Genomic DNA, 19,071 nt, shown 5'->3' with positions numbered 1-19,071 from the left:
GTTGTATGCAAGCCTATATGTGGAATTTATGAAACACCAAACAACAAAATTTAATAATCCCATACTTTTTAAAAATTTTTTACAAAAAAAAAAGCAACTGAAATCAATATATTCATTCATTCATTTTCTTGTCGGCTTAGTCCCATTATTAATCCGGGGTCGCCACAGCAGAATGAACGGCCACCTTATCCAGCAAGTTTTTATGCAGCGCATGCCCTTCCAGCCGCAACCCATCTCTGGGCAAAATCCACACACACATTCAGACACACACACTCATACACTACGGAAGATTTAGCCTGCCCAATTTACCTGTACCGGATGTCTTTGGACTGTGGGGGAAACCGAAGCACCTGAAGGAAACCCACATGAAGGCAGGGAGAACATGCAAACTCCACACAGAAACACCAACTGAGCCAAGGTTCGAACCAGAGACCCAGTGACCTTCTTGCTGTGAGGCGACAGCACTACCTACTGCGCCACTGCCTCGCCCCATCGATATATATATATATATATATATATATATATACATACGGCAAAATTTGCAGTGTAAACGGGATTTTACAAAATATAAGAATATTTCATTTTCAAGACACGTATTTGATAAAATAGACTATAAAGTGTTTAAAATGGAAAGTTAGGGGTAGGAGGAGGTAGGAGGGGGCCAAACATCTTTAGAGACAATTATTTAATCCTAAATGTAGCTGAATTGGATGAAATTAAAGCATATTATGTGTGATTCCCAGCACTGAGGGTTGTACTCTACAAGCATGGTCTTTGTCTTTAAACCACCTGTCACTTACACAAATATTTAATGTATATTTTTAGCTGATGTGAGTCTGAAGATAGTGTTTGGAATAAACAATCACATAACATGTTTGTCCTAAGGTAAAGTTTTCACAAATATTTATTTACACATTTTGTACATTTAAAACTTTGCATTTTTAAAAATACACATCTACATTTCTGTTAGCAGACCAGATATGCCACAGTTTATTTGTGATGCTTCTAATTAAGCAGTAAAAAGCATTTGCAAAGATTTTATAAATTTCTCCCCAAACATGACGATGGATGAAATACTTTTTAAATAGCCTCAAATACTGCCCTAAAGCAATATTAGAGTTTGTGGATTAATTTAGTGTGTGTTAAGGGCACTGAATTTGCTGTTTTTAGACCTGGGACAGACTGAAAGTGTAAGAACTGGGACAGGCCCTAAATCTGGGTTTAAACTTACCACTTACTCTGTCTGTGAACTTTCATGTGCATAATTACTAGCTTCTACCCTGCAGGAAGTGGCATGTCCATAAATAAAGACATGGGTTGGACAGAGAGCATGGGAAACCAGTGAAAAAGATTAGTTACCCAAAACCTCCCACTGTCTAAACTTTTAAGTTAAATTAATTATTACAAATTGTTTTAAAAGGAGTAACACTTTTGAAAAAAATGTTAAAAATAATAAAGAAAAAAACTGATTTTTTGGACACATATGTTGCTATTGAAACATAAATGTAGTTGAAAATGCTATTTGGTAGGGGATGTATTTTGCTCTATGTTATTTAAAGACAGTTTAGCTCAGAGAAAACTTGAACAACTTCTAATTAAATTAATTTTATACATCTTAAGCATTTATATTTATTTTATACATTGTACTTTACTGTTTGTGTGCATGTGTGGTACCTGTCTCTGTGTACACCACTCTCTACCACAGAAATGGAGCAGATTGTAACAATTACTGAGTTTCACAGCTATTGAAAACCCCTTTCACATGAGCAGTTTAGATATTTACAAAAGTATATAAAAAGCAACAGTAAAATATTCTTGTGTCCTCCTCAGCAGCTTTCATTCATAGGAATATTTGTGATGTTCACAGTCATCTTAATACCCAGTCGTCACATTATATTCAGCTCCTGCGCTTCTTCGGTATCAGAGGTGGAGGAGTGTGATGAGGCAGTGAATCTGGCATTTTATCAGGCTGTGGGAGATAAAAATAAATAAATGATTAAATAAATAAATACATTTTAAAAACTATAATAGTTTTTCTCAAGTGCTTTGGCTCAATTCTTGATTGAAATTTGCATTTTTCAAAACAGTAAGTTTAGATCTCTGAACAATTAGCTTATTATTCACATCATAATGTCATTTCTTATTGATTTAAGCAGATTGCAAATGTTTTGGTGCATGTGTGCAACCAGTAAGTACTATTGTCTGTGGTTTGGACAAGAACTGCACATGGCTTGTTGATCAAAACTTACGAGTCGATTCTCATTTAACTGGCAAACTTTTCACAACTTCTCAAACATTTTTCATTGTGTAAGCCATCACACTGAAAATTATTTATATATATATATATATATATATATATATATATATATATATATATATATATATATATATATATATACACACACATACATATATACAATCACTACATTCACAATCCTGAGCTGCAGTAATATGCTTGTGGTAGAGCAAATGCAAGAAGTGTAATCTATGTCAAGGCTAACACGAGCGACAGCATGTCCACTACAATACAGCAATTGGACAAACAAGATTGCACGTTGCATGTAATACATTTGTTAACAAATACATGTACTGTATGAATACAAATGTTCTTTTATTTTTTTATTTTTTATTTTTTATTTTTTTCAATGTCCTATTGACTCTTCTCAACAAATACCAGATTTTAATAAAAAAAACTTTAATTTCCATGGTTGACTCTCATGGTGAAACAACAACTAATGATTTTGGGCAGTGAAGCTCACATGATGACAAATACACTTTATGTTTTAGTGGCCTTAACAAAATTACTAACACAATAACTAGGTTTTTATTCATGAATAAAATGTTTTGGGTGAGTTACTACATTTTGCAGACATGCAATAAAGTTCTGAAGTTCTAGCAAATAGTTTTGAGATTTGCTTTCACAGTTTGGAGAATATTAAATCAGTTTTGAAAAATGTGCTAAAGCAATTGAGAAAAACTGTAATATATACTATAAACAATATCAGTAAAATTTTAGGCTGTATTTACATCTTGCAGCCTAAATTACAATCATTTAGTTTATAATAATGAACACAATGGAACATCTGCATGAAAAATATTTCAAATTATATTATTGGCAAAATGAGTCCCATTTTTTTATGCACAGATCAACATAAAAAGTAAAAAAATGCCCAAACGTGCATGTGAGGCCAGTAATTGACGCTGGTGTTTAAGAAACACCAGTAGCTCTTTATTTTACAGTCCTGTTTAATGTGTCTATGCACTCAGGATGTGATTCAGTTAATGCCTGGCCTGTATAAATGACATCAAAACAAAATGTGTGGGGGGTGTGCCCTTTTAATAGTGGAAAATAGTGTACACTGATCAGTATATTAAATAATAAAATTATTATAATAAAAGCAAGAATAAGTTAAAACAAATATAAATGTGACTGCCAATAATGTTTTAACATGCTCAGCAGGGATGCAGGAAAACATTAGGTAAATGGTCAAAAAGCAGCATATCTACAAACAATGAGTGTTCAAGACATTTTTTCTTGAAAAATATGCTTCTATAATCATATAAATATGCATTATCTGTATAAAAGTCAAGCTAGACTCATAGAGTGCAATTTATTGGACTACTAGATACATTAGATGTCATTAAAATGAATATATTTGGTTTAGTGATACTGTATGAACACCACAGAAAAAGCTTAGTAAAAAATTGCACACTCGATGTACTTTTCATAATCATTTAAGCGTTAAAAATGCCATTATTGTATGAATGAATGAATGAATGAATGGTCAAAATACATTAAAGGTTTTCTGTTTTAAGTTGAAAGCGGTGTCGAGGAAATCCAAAAACTGCAGTCTTGCCTGTTGTAACTGGAAGATCCAGCTTTGATAGTCCTCAGGGTAAATACAGGAGACAAGCAGAGGCTCCATCAGTTCACCTGGAAAATACATCACTCATCGTCGGCATAAATCAGCATAAAACATGAAGATTGTACTGTACAGCAGTTTAGAGAACACAGAGAAAGTGACCTGCATGAACTGTCACTTTTAGCATTTATACAAAAAAGCCTGAAAACTTAAAAGTGTACTGGCATTTTAAATGACTTGCATCTTTAACAGTTACAACAGAATGTAGCTGATAAGAGGAACATTGAGAAGCTAGTAAGTTTATCATCCCGTTGCTATTTTCTGAAGGTGATTCACAAGTTTTATGACTAACATCACTTAGTTTCTGAATTTTAAAACAGCAAAACAAGCAATGTATGCAAATATGGCACTCTTAATGTTTATGAAAGATCTTACACTATATCCTACCTCAATATCCAATATACTGTAGGATTATATCCTACCCCAGTAAAGTTAAAGCTACCCTAATGGGTTAATGTTATGCAAGAGTATTTCTTGTCTTCACATGGCCGGTCATAATGAAAAGACTGATCTGTCAGACTCTAAATAAAGTGTAGAGTGTATAGGCCATAACCACAGTGTCTAAATACTATGGATTCCCTCCACAAAGTTCTGTCTTTATAATTACCAAGTAATGGATTTTCATTTAATTGTATTCATAGTAAATTTATATAAATTTTAAAGGTTTGTCCAAATGTTTTTCAAGTACACAGATTGTTTTCACAGATTATCCCTAATCGAATTGTTTATTACTCTGTCTTCGAAAATATTTAAATATGCATGACATCACATTTGTTTTTTAATTTTGTAATAGTACAAGATTGACCTATTAAAATCAATGTGATTGGTTGAAAGTAATGAAAAAGTATTAAAGGGCACCTTTTTTTAACCCCTTTTTCAAGATTTAAGACAAGTCTTTTGTGTCTCCAGAATGTGTGTGTAAAGTTTTAGCTCAAAACACCCATCAGATTATTTGTTATACTTTTCAGAATATTGGCATTTTCAGCTCTAACCACACTAGCTGTTTTTGTTGCCTGTGCCTTTAATGCAAATGAGCTAGTTCTCCCCAGCCATCATTCCCACATTCAGAGTGTGTTTCCATCTCCTGCTGCATCGGATAAACAGCACAGTGACAGACATGAAGAAAGCATCTCATGTGACGTTTGTAAGAAATTCTACAGCAAGAACTTATTTTTAGTTATTATTTTTGATGTATTTGTAGTTTATTCAAGCCTTTCTGCAATGACGAGTCACACACAATGTTGTTACAAAATTCGCACACACAGGCACACAGCACATGAGTGCAAGCTTGCACTGTTTTTGCACGACAAATGTGACAGGATACACATTAATATCCACTGCTGCATGGATATCTGTTGTGTTAATACACAAAATAAACCTGATTTAACATTTACAAACTGGAATTAAAGTGTCTTCTTTTATAATTGTACTGGCTTTGGTGATAAATTACAGTAATATTACCATGTTTACTTTATTACAAACATGCACAGTTTTAAAAATGCTTTCAACTTGTAAAACTCATTCTTGATCATATTTGATGATGACTGATGATCACAGAGAGCTGAACAGATCTTTTAATCCCAGTTTAGTTTGAGCATGTCCTGTCTTGCTGATATGATTATACGCGTTACTGCGAAGGCATGTAAATACTTGGCCGTCAATCAATTTGGTGGGTGGGGAAACCACACTCCTATGTCGCGTTGCAATTAGCCTCAAAATGGGAGTGATTTGGATCCTATTTGAATGCGAGGAAATTTTAAAAAAGAGAATTACTTTCTTTATATCACTCCAGTATGACTGTGGACACATTATACCTTATACCTGCTCTCCAAACAGCTTCCAAAAGATTATTTTCATCATAGGTGCCCTTTAAAGTTATTATTGAAACTTTTAGAGGGTTTTTAAGAATAATCACAATGTATTTTTTGCAGTGTTTTTGACAGGACCAAATGCTTAAAGACTTCACATGTAACCTGGCATACTGAAATATTAACTGGAAATTCTTACTCCTTATAGGGCTACTGCATGTAACATTTTGCAATAAGACTCTAATAGTTACATTAGTTAACAAAACCCATGAATAAAGCAACAAATGCTTTATTTATGGGTTTTCATATTACCTCGATAAATTAATAAAATACGGTAGTTTACCGTAAAAATGAAAAACTACTTTTACGTTTTGCACCATGTTTTTAACGGTAAAGTACTGGCAACCACAATTGCCATTTTCTTACAGTATATTTTATGGATTTATTTTTTACAGGTGATGTTAATTTCTTAATGCCTATAATATGTTTAAATCGTAGTCATAATCTAAGTACAAGTAATAATTGTTTTTTAACAATTTAGTAAATAACTAATCATTTCAGTCATATATTCTTATTCAGTTGAAGTCAGAATTATTAGCCTCCTCCTGTTTTTTTCCCCCCAATTTCTGTTAATTCATGAGAAGACGCATATGACTGCAAATTTTGATTTCAAACTTTGAGTTGTATCTGATGTGTTTATCTTTAACACCTAGCCCACCAACCCACCCACACACACACACTACATGATTCATTTAGTTTGTGCGTGTAACTAGTTTCACAGCTTGATACATACCTGTTAGTTCAAACTCCAGTCTGCCAGGCAGTGCTGATCTTTCCATGGCTTTAATGCTCTTTAGTGGCAGACGACCCTTCGGTATAAAACAATGCAACTCAGTGCTGTGACATTGTGTGGTTTTAAAAATTATTCAAATTTGTCAGTTTTAATGGATCATTTAAATGGATTGTTCATCCAAAAATGTTAATTACCTCCTCATTTATTTTCCTTCATTTAGTTTTACACTTTTATAAATGTATCTCTTCTGTTGAACAGAAAGGAAGATATTTTGAATAATGCTGGTTGCTTCCATAGAAGGATTTTTTTTTTGTAAGTAAATTGGTGTCAGCTAACAGCATTTTTCTAAATATCTTCTTTTGTGTTCAACTGAAAAAAAGAAATTGGTTTCGAATGAGGTAAGGGTGAGTAAATGATGACAGAATTTTCATTTTTGGGTGAACTATCCCTTTAAAGGGGTGGTCCAGTACGATATCATGTTTTCAACTTTAGTCGACGTATAATGAAGCTATGTGAACATAAACAACATTTCTGAATGTAATATGCTCAAAATTCAATGCAAAGGGAGACATTGGCTTTTACAGAGTAAAAGTAGCTTAGTAAAGCCTACAGTGAACGAAGTTTCGGGACTACAAAAAAATACATTCGGCCTAGTGAGATCACAAATGCTTCAAGTTATGGCATTCACCACATGCATACACTCCACACAGCAAAGGGGCGTGGCCAGAGGCAATGTAATATTATAGCAGAGAAAGCGAAAATGCCATTTAAACACTTCCACAGAGCTTGTTCTGTTTCTGTATTTGGGCTTTCAAAGGACACAACACAAAGAGAGAAGTGCTTAATTTTAATTATGTTAAAGAGAATTATAAAAAATATATAGCTAGCATTTAACAAAAAACAGCTTCCAGAATCTCTCTCAGTTTATTGCTGGATTCGGCTAAAAACCCCTCAACAAAGGAGCTGTTAAAAAAACATAATAGACAAAGCTGTAGATTGTGAGCCACAACCTGTAAGTATTTTTATTTGTTAAAATGTATCAATTACATACATAGTTACTAGTGTTAACGACAAGGACGTAAACAACGGGAAATGCTGTTTGGCACATTAACAATTTAGCTACAAATTCATATTTATCCACCAAACCGCTGTAAACAGCGACAATCTTCAGCAGCACTAAAATCTATATATGTGGGTGCTTTCCCTTTGTTCTACATCTCAAATAACAAACCCGCAAAAAATATCTGAACATTTCATATTACACATGCTTATTCCAAACATATTTTAAAGACACTTGTCAGATTTTATTTTTGAGAGCAGGCATGAGGTTCAGCTGTGTCAGCTTTTCATTTTCTGTCTGATTAAGATACTGCTAACAGCTACTCTGACTGACAGTGATTACACAGATGAGGCACAGCATTTGCTATTAGAGGCATGACACTTTTCCTGGTGACGTGGAGCCTGATCACAAAGCACAGCACATTATGTTAGCTGACCAATCAGAGCCTCTTAAAAGTGGGCCTTTTGGAAGAACAATATGTCATTTTAATGTAACTAAGTAGCTGTATATAAGTAAGATATATAAAAAAATGATGGGATTTTTTTTAAATGAAGAATGAGCACACATTGCTTTGCATCTTATTAACACAATCAAGCCTTAAAAATACATTCTGGACCACCCCTTTAAGCTGAGGTCAAGTGATAGTGATTCTGGCCTGAAGGTCTTTCATAAAAGTGCCTTAAAATGCAGTCGTTTCTTAAAGAAACTGAATGTTTTAAAGTGCACTGTCAGCACTTTTTTTTTACCAAGTTATCTTTTCAATCAAATATGGTTCACCACATACATATAGGATTGCTGATAGTGCAGTGTTCTTGCAGAGTTTGTTGTTAAGTCAGCAAAATGAGCTCACCTCATATTTCACACGTATGCGATGGCAATCGAGAGACAGAATGAGCAGGTCACTTGGAAAGAGCACAAGCAAACGCTCCTGAGGTCCCTGCAAATGCCGGCTCTGTTGTTTAAAAATAGGTATATTTAGTACCATCCTGAATTACATGGATACCACTCTGTATTTTATCATCTGTATGCTGACCTTTGCATATACGTTGCTGATGTGCACCAGTGAGAGGTATCTTGGATGTCCCATGTGCTGAATGGGGACTCCTTCCCATTGCATGATGGGAGACCGCAGCAAGTATCTTTTCAGCTCCTCCTTTTTCCAGTTTTCATCACACGGCACCTGGAGTGGTGAAAATAAAACATCTGAGCAATGGTATGAAATCAGTCTGCTTCACATTTTTCATTAAGTAAAGAACATTGCATAAAACAGTAAGTAATGAAAACAAATGTCTAAGTTTAGCATGTTTATTAAAATGTTTTGAAGTCAGTTTATATTGTAATTTATGTTTAAATGACTCAGAAGGTTTTTAGGTTACCAATTAACAATTTAAAGCAGCTATGTAATGTTTTACAGTTATGTCAGCTATGGAAGAAAATTGAGACCACCTGAAATGCTGTGGAATTGCAACTTTTGGCTAATGCTTGGCTATTTATTGACAGTGCATCTATGGTAAATATAAAACGAAAATGTTGACATTTAGAGACTGATTTTTACTTAATAATTAAAAGGTGGCCATGTTTTCAGACATGCTTTTATTTGTTACAGCACAAAAAGTTTCAAATTTTGAAGAGTTAAGAAATCTATATTTAGTTTAATTAATCAGTTATTCATTCATTTTCCTTTAGCTTAGTCTATTTCAGCATGTTTCACACAGCGGATGCCACTCTAGCTACAACCCAGTATTGGGAATCACACATACACGTAATCTAGAATGTCTGAAAATTCTTTTCAGCAGTTTTTTAACTCATTCATTGATTATCTTTTCTGCTTAGTTCCTTTATTGATCTAGGATCGCCACTGCGGAATGAACCGCCAACTTATCCGGCATATGTTATAAGCAGCGAATGCCCTTCCGGCTGCAACCCATCTCTGGGAAAAGCAGTTTATTTAGAGAGATTTTTCATAATGAAATTAGATCTTTAGAGGCAATATTTGAAGAAGTATAAGAGAAAACCTTTAAAAAATCTGCATTAGATGAGAAACACCATAATTAGACATTTTTATTGATGACATATTACTGAAAAAATAATGCCTTAAAATGATACATAATTCACTGATTCTCCCTAATTTAAAGATAATATGTACATTTTATGAAAATATGTAGCATTTCAAACACATTATTTTTGTATTTTGTTTTGTTACTTTTTTTCTTCTTATTTTTCTCAAGATTTTCCTATTAAAATCAATGTCATAGACTAAAAGTAATCAAAATGCAATCAATGATAATAGGTAATATATTGGTTGCATCTTGCTAACTACATTTTCTATATCATGTATTCAAAATTAGTTAATCTCGCACTTGTAAATTAAGGCTACGGTAATTACCAGGTATGAGAGAGCACTATGAGACGGGCTCAGCTGTTGTCTTACAGACTTGTATCGCCTGTCCTCAATGTTCTCCATCCAGGCTTTTGTTTCAGCAGCACCAGCACAAATGAAGATCTTCGAGTCCACCATGGGTCCTATAGTGCATCATAAATACAGGTTTATGATGATTAAATAGTTTTTGTGATTTCAAAGTTGTCATATTCAAGTTCAGTTTAGAGATTTAAGCTTAGTTTCTTCCCCTCAGAGAGGCTCTTACCACTAATCTCAAACATATGTGGCGAACTGGAGTCCTGCTGTGGGATCAGATGCACTTCAATGGCTGAGAGAGGAAGAATACCCTGTGACAAAACACAGAAATAACTCTAGACACAGATATTTCCCAATGCTCATATACACAAGGTTCCATATGACCTTTCCAGTGAGTGCACAAAAGTTTCAGAAATGTTTTTTTTTTCCAATAAATGTCTCTTTGAAGAACTATTAAATTTTTTTACATTTTATAATAACTGCACACTACAAATTCTTTATTAAGCATTATCAAACAGTTCATCCTGTCTTAAGTATTAACTCTACATTAATATTAGCAAACAGTTTATAAATACAGCCACAAAAGCTGTATTCTTGGCTTATAAGCACATATATAATGTGCTTAATGATTGTATTTTTATACATTGTTAGTCAATTTTCCTTTATTATTTACAAAAACAGTTATTTAAAAGTAGTTGGTGGCTTTGAGGATAATTCAGAATGAGCAAGTAAATGATTAGGTCAACATTTATGCATCATATTTTTACTGTAGTAATAATATATTAATAAATGCTTTATTAACTCAAATTCCTACAGTTTTGTGCAGAACATCTAAAGTAAAGACTATTTGTGCTTTATAAATCCTTTATGAAGGACAATTAAAGACTCATATACTGTATATTCTATAATCCAAATAAAAAATGAACAAGTGACGTATAGGGATTCAGAGAAAAAAAAATGTTTCGGTAACAACTCACGATATTAACTACTTGCTTATTACCTGCCAATTATTAAAATATTAACTGTTCATGAGTAGTTATAAAGTATGATCTTATTCTGCATCCCTAATACTACACCAAACCTAAATCCAATTATAAACACCTTAATAAACTAGTAATACTAGTTTACTAAACAGTGGTAACGCACCATACCGTACCGTCCCACTCAATTGAAAGCGTCCATTAATGGTTTGTTAATACCTTAAATTGTGACCTAAACTAAAGTGTTAACAACATATTAATTTTAAGATACAAAACTCAAACTGTACAACTTTAGGAAATGGGGAAAAAATTGCAATCTTACCAAAAAATTAAATTATCATACTCTTAAATAAGTGGTTTGTAAGTAATGCAATTAAAATTTAGTAATGAAAACCTTAACATGTATGACAATAAAGTCATTGAGTACATTAATGTCAAAGCTTAACCAATGACGAACTATTTGCTAATGCTTAATAAAGGCGGTGAAGTTATTATAAAGTGTTACCAAAATGATTCTTCTATGGAATTTTACGGAGTCTATTGAGTCTTACCTCGTATATAAAATCACGATTGGAACCGTCCAAAGCAAGGATTAACAAGTGGAAGGAAAATAAAACCAGATATCTTTCGCTCATAGCCTGCAGACAGAAATCATAATACATAGACATGTCCATTAAAGAAAATAAACTTGGCTGCAAAATGGATAGAAACAAAATATGTAGTAAAAATGTATGATTGTCAAATGAACTGTCTAGTATGAATCGGGTTTGTTGATTTGCTACCTTTGTGTATCCACTGTGTAAATAAACAGAAGATGAGTGGATAATGTCTCCATAAGTGTGTGGTGCTCGTCCTTCCCATTCTCTAATAGGCTGAGTATACAGTCTATAATGAAGCTCTTCTTTCGTCCAGCCCCAGACCGCTAGCTGTGAAATGAGAATACAAACATTATTTCCAAGGAATCCAGTAAATGTTTACTTTTTAAGGCAGAATGACGTGGAATTTGGCAAATGTTAGGAAAAAAAGAAGAAGCAAAAGTAGGACTGTACAATGTGATGTGGAATTGTGTGTTAATTAAACCACAAAAAATCGATTCATTGATTCAGTGGTGCAAGGTGCAGTTTTGTTCCACATATTGAAGAATGTATGAATCCCAAGCTTATTTATCTTAAAATGTAATCAAGTGAAATATTCAAAATAATTAAATGATATAAATTGAATGATGATATATAAAATGTGTAATGAGCTGTACTTTTTATTATTTTACAGATTAATTTTTTTAGAGTAATTTTTTTCAGAATTAAAAGTTCAAAATTATTATAATTTTTTTTTTAAGAAGACATTATTTTTATTTTAAGGTATGCCATTTAATTTAATATTCGAAAAGGTATAATAGGTACATTTTAAAAATATAAATAAAATGCAACATAATTAGACAGTTATTTTTTTATTTATGATATTATTGAAAAATATACTACAATATATACTTGTACTATACTATAACTAACAATTTAATCGTTTATTACTTTAGAATTTTTTTGCCTTTCAAACATGCATAAGACCATGTGCATCTTTTTTGCCAACCCAATAACTTTTGCCAACCCAACCTGTAGTCATGGTGCAGTTTTGTTGCAAATATTGAAGAATCCAAATGAAGATAAATTGTATTTATCTTACAATTAAAATTATTTAAACAACAATGTATATAATAATTCTTATTATGACAACCATACTAAAGTTTTGGTATATTTTATTTAGAAAACCTGATCCCCATAAATCCCCAGAAATGTAAAAACCCCACATCTCATTATCTTAAAACTGTATAGAATAGATGTACAATTTTATAATTAAAAGGTGATGATTTAATTGGTTGGTAAATAGTTTTAAGCCTTAACATAAAATAATTAATATCTAAAATAAAATCCTTGCAAAAATGTTGATTACACTTTATTTTATTTTGCAATTCATGCTATTAACAAACCATTAACACGGCATTAACTAAGACTTTACATACTGTCAATAAAGGTCAATAGTAGGTTTATACTTTGGGCAGGTTTAGGGATGTAAAATAAGAACATACTAATAAACAGTTCATGTCTTAATAATAGGCAGGTAATAAGCCAGTAGTAAATAGGCTGAATCATGTTTAATGCATGGGTAACGGTAATTAGTTTGAAGCTAATGAACACATACTTGTGAATTGTTGTGCTTTGAGTCCCTCCTCACAGAAACAGGATCCGGATCCTTGCACAACACAAATGAAGCAATGAAGAGATGCAGATAACATTGATAAACCCTAATTCAGTGCAGACATTGCATTTATGTTCTGTAACTCAACATGAATAATCAAAAATAATTTAAATACTTTAGTGCACATATCCCAAATAAAAAAACACTCTACGCTTTATAATGTGTGTAACACAGAAACATACATGCGACAGATATGTTAGTATGCAAATAATATTCGCCCACTGTGTACATGAATTGTCTATTTTGTTTGTTCAGCTTAATTTTTAGACATGCCATCACACCCTTTACCACTTCCTGTTTTCTGTGTTAACTGGCTAACCTCTTGCTTCAGGTGTCTTACAGAAGGGCAGCGCTGAGGACCTTCATCTGTGCCATTCCTTGTGGAAGTTTGTAGGCGGCTTTCAGCAAGACTCCAGAGCCTGAAACAGCAGATGGCTAAACAGTGTCAAATCACTTCATCTTGCAGCATAATAGATGAGGATTTAAACATGAATGCAATGCAAATTGCTGTGCTTTGCCCTAAATGATAAATTTAGTGGGGAAGAAGCATTGCTTTTCTGTACCACAAGTCTTTTATTTGAATGTTAATACACTTTAAGGTTAATCTGCTAAAAAAAAAAAAACCATTTTATTTTAACATGGAGGGTGAGTAATGATAACAGGTACTGCATCGTTGCTTTTTATTGCTTCATGTAGTAAATAGGATATTCTTCGGTTATTAACGTTCTTAAAACTTTGGTATACTTTATTCTGATGGTCTTCTTTAGACATCTAGTTGACTTGAAAGTGTCTTAACAAGCAACTGCATATAAATGTCCATTAATGGAATATTATTAGAGATTAATTTTTGCTGTTGCAAAAAGGGTGACATTGTTGGCACTACATCACACTTTAAACTAGTGTACTTTATAAAGGATGTTATTATTTTTGGTGCATAAGTACAGAGTCACAGTAAAAAATCTGCAAAAAAGAAGTTCTACAGTGAGAAATTGGATATATATATATATATATATATATATATATATATATATATATATATATATATATATATATATATATATTTATTTATTATGCTCGTTCAAACTACTTATTTAAAATGAGCTAAAACAACACAATTATTAAGATTTCATTGGGACAACTTAATTTTTTTATGTTCAATCCACATACATTTTTCAAAAGTGTTAAGTTAACTTAATGAATTTGTGTGGGGACACCATGAATGAATTGTGTGGAACCCTGCATTTTTTTTACATTGTAAATACAGTAGTATTTCACTGAAAGTGTAAAAAACCACTATAAAAATGCTATGTTCCACACAAATCCTCCATGTTGTCCCAACACAAATTAATTAAGGTACAGTTAAAGTCAGAATTATTAGCCACTTTAAGCTAATTTTTTTTTTCGATAGTCTACAGAACAAACCATCGTTATACAATAACTTGCCTAATAACCCTAACTTGCCTAATTACCCTAACCTAATTAACATAGTTAAGCCTGTAAATGTCACATTAATAAAGATTACTGTCAGTATGGTAAAGACAAAATAAACCAGTTATGAGAGATGAGTTATTAAAACTATTATGTTGAGAAATGTGTTGAGGAAATCTTCTCTCCATTAAACAGAAATTGGGGGGAAAAATAAACAGGGGGGGCTAATAATTCTGACTTCAACTGTAACTGTTAAGTCATAAGTTGAATGAACATAAAACAATTAAGTTGGCCCAAATAACCTTAAGATAAATAAGACTTATTTTTAAGTTACTTATAAATATGTAGGAAGCAGGAAAAGTAATTTTTTGAACGACTTTGTTTCTGTTTTGTAACAAACTTTTTTTTAATTCAATTACAGTTTTTTTTTATTTTTTTATTATTCAATTACAGTTGGAATGAGGGTGTATGGGTGTTTACCAGTGATAGGTTGCAGCTGGAGGGGCATTCGCTGTGTAAAACATATGCTGGATAAACGTGGTGAACCCTGAATAATAGGGGACTAAGCCGAAAAGAAAATGAATGAATGAATTAATGAACGAAAACAGTTGCATGTTGTGCAATGCCATCTCGTAGAGGAATGCTTTTACTAAAGGCAACCTTTTTCTTTGATACACCTCAGTCTAACACCATGTGTTTAGCACAGAAGACCCTATAAGCCAGAATCTTTTAGGGTGTACAAAAAATAAAAATGAAAAATAAATAAATAAAAACATAACAGAATGGGAAGTTTTTGCATGAACCAGGTAGTTAGGAAATACTTTACCCCTATTTCATTTACTTGACTGCATTCACACGTTCACCAACTCTGAAGTGATGAAAGCTAGTTGACAGCCACATCAAGTGCTATATTCATCAAAATTCAACAACTCCCAGTTCCTGAACTCTGTACGCACTGAATAAAGCAAGTACTTCAGCCAGAAGTTATAGGAACCAGGGGTTTGTAACCATGTGGGCGAATTCACTGTTATCAGTTCTGCCCTTTGAGATAAAAACCATGTGCTGTACTTAGTTTTCCAGAACCAAAATGAACATGGTCTAGTCTGAGAAACATTTGTATCATTTTAAGTTTCTACAAATTTAATTCAAATCATTTTTTTCTATACAGCGCTTTTTACAATTGTGTCAAAACAATTTAACATAGATGAAGACGAAAAAGCCATAACAATATTTTAGATTATGGAACATTTCATTAAGTAGAAGAGTAATGGTATATAGAGAATGATGGTGTAATTTGAATTAAATTAAAACTGATTCAGTTCAGTTTAGTCACCACTGAGGTTCAGTTTATTTTAGATCAGTGTAATACAAAAGTCAGTATCAGTCTATAGTCACCCTAAAAGCATTAACAGTAAACATTAACAAACATTTTGTATGAGGTTTGCTCCCTAAACGTGGCTTATTTCTTCCCCAGACCCTCTGTTCCCGCTGATTTTACTTATGCTGCTTATTGGGGAAGTGCCCAGACATAAGCAGCTTACAGTAGGAGGTGAACAACAAGCAGACACCTGCCATCTGACCCTCGATGGGTGCTACTCTTCAAACTACACTTAAAAAGCCAATATAGAGTCTTTAATAAAATAATGCAAGAACCACAACGGGTAATTTAACTTTATTACTTCTCCAAACAGACCACCAAGCATATCTGTGCATGTGCGTTAACAACCTGTGCATATTTTACCAGATTGCCCGTTGTCTGATCCCCATTTTTCTGCTAGTTTGGCCACATAAAGCTTATGAGCTCTGATTAACTCCTACTCTAATCCCTACAGTCTCCTAATGAGAGGATTGAGGCTTCCAACTCGAGTAAGACAGCAGACTGCTCAAACACACTTGGCTCCTTTAATTAGCTATACTAGTTGCATTAGTTCTGCCTCATTGGTGTAAGAGAGGATATAATGAGATCTGTAGCTGCAAGTCTGCTGCCCAGCCACGGTAACCACAGGATAAAACAACTCAAACTTACAAAAAGAGTTTCACTGAGTTTCATCAGATGCATTCCGAACAAACAGAATTGAGCAGAACAGTTATAAGGTGCCTGGAAACTACCTCCTGACTGGTGGAAACTCAAACTGACACCATTAAGATGATCCATGCATTAAAGGCATAGTTAACCCAAAAATTAAACTTAACTCAGAGTTTCTTTCTTCTGTTGAAGACATTTTGGTATAATACAGGTTGCTGGCATCCATAGTAGGAAAAAAGTAAATGTGGAAGTCTAGTTGGTGCTAGATATGTATGAACATTTTTTAAAGTATCTTATTTTGTGTTCATTAGAATAAAGAAACTCAAATAGGAATAAGGAAGAATTTCTATTTTGGGTGAGCTATCCTTTTAAAGTGTCTACATAAATATACACTCACATGATAACGAACAATTAACTCTTTATTATCATCCAAACATCATGTGGTTTTTGAATTGTTATCAAACATTACCGAACTCCCTGAAAGGAGGAAGTTCTGCTGCTAACTATAGAGATTGTTTTGTTTTTTTTAGCCATAAAGCATGAGCAAAGAATCAAGCAAATCTTACCCTGCATTGGAGATCTCCAAGAGTTCAATCTCATCTGGGCCCACTTCATCAGTCCCCGTATGCCTTTGGGTAACACTGCAGCATCCCATCGCTCGCCTGCACCTTACCTCTCCTTTCCACACACACGTCCCCAATGGCTTCTCCTCAAAACTACACACTGAGGGCCATCTGGTCGCCCCCACAAACCCCACACCCCAACTGACTATAAGCAGGGTTCAAGAATGAGATGAGCAGAATGCAGTAAATGAAGTTGGACAGACACAGAGCGCATTAATGAGGAGCAAGTGCTACATGAAACTATCAAGCACAAATGCTGCTCTATTTCCTCCTGCTGGTTTGAATGGTGACGCAGCAGCGGGCAACACAACTTCCTCAGTTTGCAAGTGAGCTTGAAATGTTTGTTTCGACTTTGATTTTGCACAAAGAGGGACGCAAGCAGCATCAGTAAAGCAAATCCCACCTAAGATGATTACACCTCAGAAAGGTAAGCAAAAAAAAAGTAGTCACAACAATGAAACCACAGCTGAGACCTGTGTTTATTGGCGGTGAGGAGCATGTTAGCATGTTAGAGGTCTAATCTGGTGTTTGTTTTGTCGCTTGTGCCAGAGATTGAGGAAGAGGGAGGATCTACAACGCCACAGACACAAAGCTGAGTGGGTGTCTGAACTGAAGTCAAGAGAACTTTCAAAGCACTTCAAACGTCATTGAAAAAGTTTGTGAGAGTTTGTTTAAAAAAATTGTGAAGAGCGGAAATATCATGCTTTATTTTTTATGCTGTGGTGAAGGCATAACCTCACACAAACCAAAACACTTTTTAACAAGTTACTTTTCTATATATGGGCCAAAGATAAAAGAGTCTTCTAAGCATCTAAACAATTAAAGTGTACAGCAGATATCTTTTACATTACATATTTTAGAATACACACACTATAATGCCATTCTAGATAACACTATTTATTTACCCAAAAATATATTGACATTAAAAATTACAGTGTATTAAGGCTGACATAAGGATCAGGAGTTTCATACAATTCCTTCATGTTGTCCCAACACAAAACAATAAGTTGACTTAATTTTTTTTACAATTTTAAATGGACTGAACAGATCACATTAAGTTGTCCCTAAAGAGTCTGAAATGTGTTGATTCAGCTCCTTTTAAATACGTAGTTTGAACAAGCAGCAAAACCTTTTTTGAGTGAAGATTTAACAAGACATTTTTAAATTGCTTTAAATATGATAAAATGTAGCATGCTCCACATAACAATAATCACTTATTCTTTTTAAAGTGCTCCATTATGGATTATGAAAGGTTCATATTTAAATTGTTCGAGTCCCCAAGAACAGGTCAACATGCATGTTCAAAAAAAAAAAAAAAACTTTACTATGTATTTATTTTGGCCTTTTTAGCTAAATAACTTCCAAACGAGTCACTGAAAAAAAAAATTTTTTTTTCAAACTCCTTCTTTGCCAATTTGCTGTGATTAGTCTGATGAGCCAGTCTGTTGTGATTGGTCTAATGGTCATTTTGGTAAACAAACATCCATCACTGTTACTGGATTACGGCTTTTCAAATGTTGAATATATAGTTTATGAACAGACAACATGGCTTTATTCTTGCCTTATTAATACATGCTGTTTGCTGTGAAATGCTGCCATGAAGTTTTTCTACAGGAAATTGTTAACACTGAAGATTTGGGCTTTACTCGTGTGGTATTGGTGTAAAAAGGTACTTTTCACAGCCTAGTCCAACATAAAAATATAAATAGGATTTTCCCTCAGAGTGCAAAGCACAGAAACTTCTCGGCATGATATTGTCTAGAT

The 19,071-nt window shown here is 33.4% G+C and overlaps 1 protein-coding gene across 2 annotated transcripts; it reads right to left on the bottom strand.

Annotated features, from left to right (window-relative positions):
* Positions 1-874: 874 nt before the first annotated feature.
* LOC101883939 (probable pleckstrin homology domain-containing family N member 1) lies at positions 875-17,385 on the bottom strand. Of its 2 annotated transcripts, none has more exons than XM_005162207.5 (12): positions 17,251-17,385; positions 13,550-13,649; positions 13,174-13,224; positions 11,763-11,906; positions 11,532-11,618; positions 10,230-10,311; positions 9,971-10,107; positions 8,618-8,764; positions 8,435-8,536; positions 6,525-6,600; positions 3,858-3,934; positions 875-1,969 (listed from the first exon to the last, which is right to left on the bottom strand). In XM_005162207.5, the coding sequence occupies exons 1-12, from the start codon at positions 17,337-17,339 to the stop codon at positions 1,898-1,900; spliced, it is 1,164 nt and encodes a 387-aa protein (XP_005162264.1). In that variant the 5' UTR covers positions 17,340-17,385; the 3' UTR covers positions 875-1,897. The 2 variants fall into 2 exon arrangements, with proteins under 2 accessions (XP_005162264.1, XP_068073006.1); XM_068216905.2 differs by having other exon boundaries at positions 13,571-13,649.
* Between the last annotated feature and the right edge of the window lie 1,686 nt (positions 17,386-19,071).

Source organism: Danio rerio, chromosome 23 (assembly GCF_049306965.1).
Source record: "Danio rerio strain Tuebingen ecotype United States chromosome 23, GRCz12tu, whole genome shotgun sequence".
Lineage (NCBI taxonomy): Eukaryota > Metazoa > Chordata > Actinopteri > Cypriniformes > Danionidae > Danio > Danio rerio.
This window is presented reverse-complemented; position numbering and strand designations above follow the sequence as displayed.

Coding starts and splice junctions, on each gene's coding strand:
- LOC101883939 (XM_005162207.5), bottom strand. CDS start 17,339: ATGGGATGCTGCAGTGTTACCCAAAGGCATACGGGGACTGATGAAGTG. Junction 13,225..13,549: donor TAAGACACCTGAAGCAAGAG/GTTAGCCAGTTA, acceptor GTGTTGTGCAAG/GATCCGGATCCTGTTTCTGT. Junction 10,108..10,229: donor ACATATGTTTGAGATTAGTG/GTAAGAGCCTCT, acceptor GATGCACTATAG/GACCCATGGTGGACTCGAAG.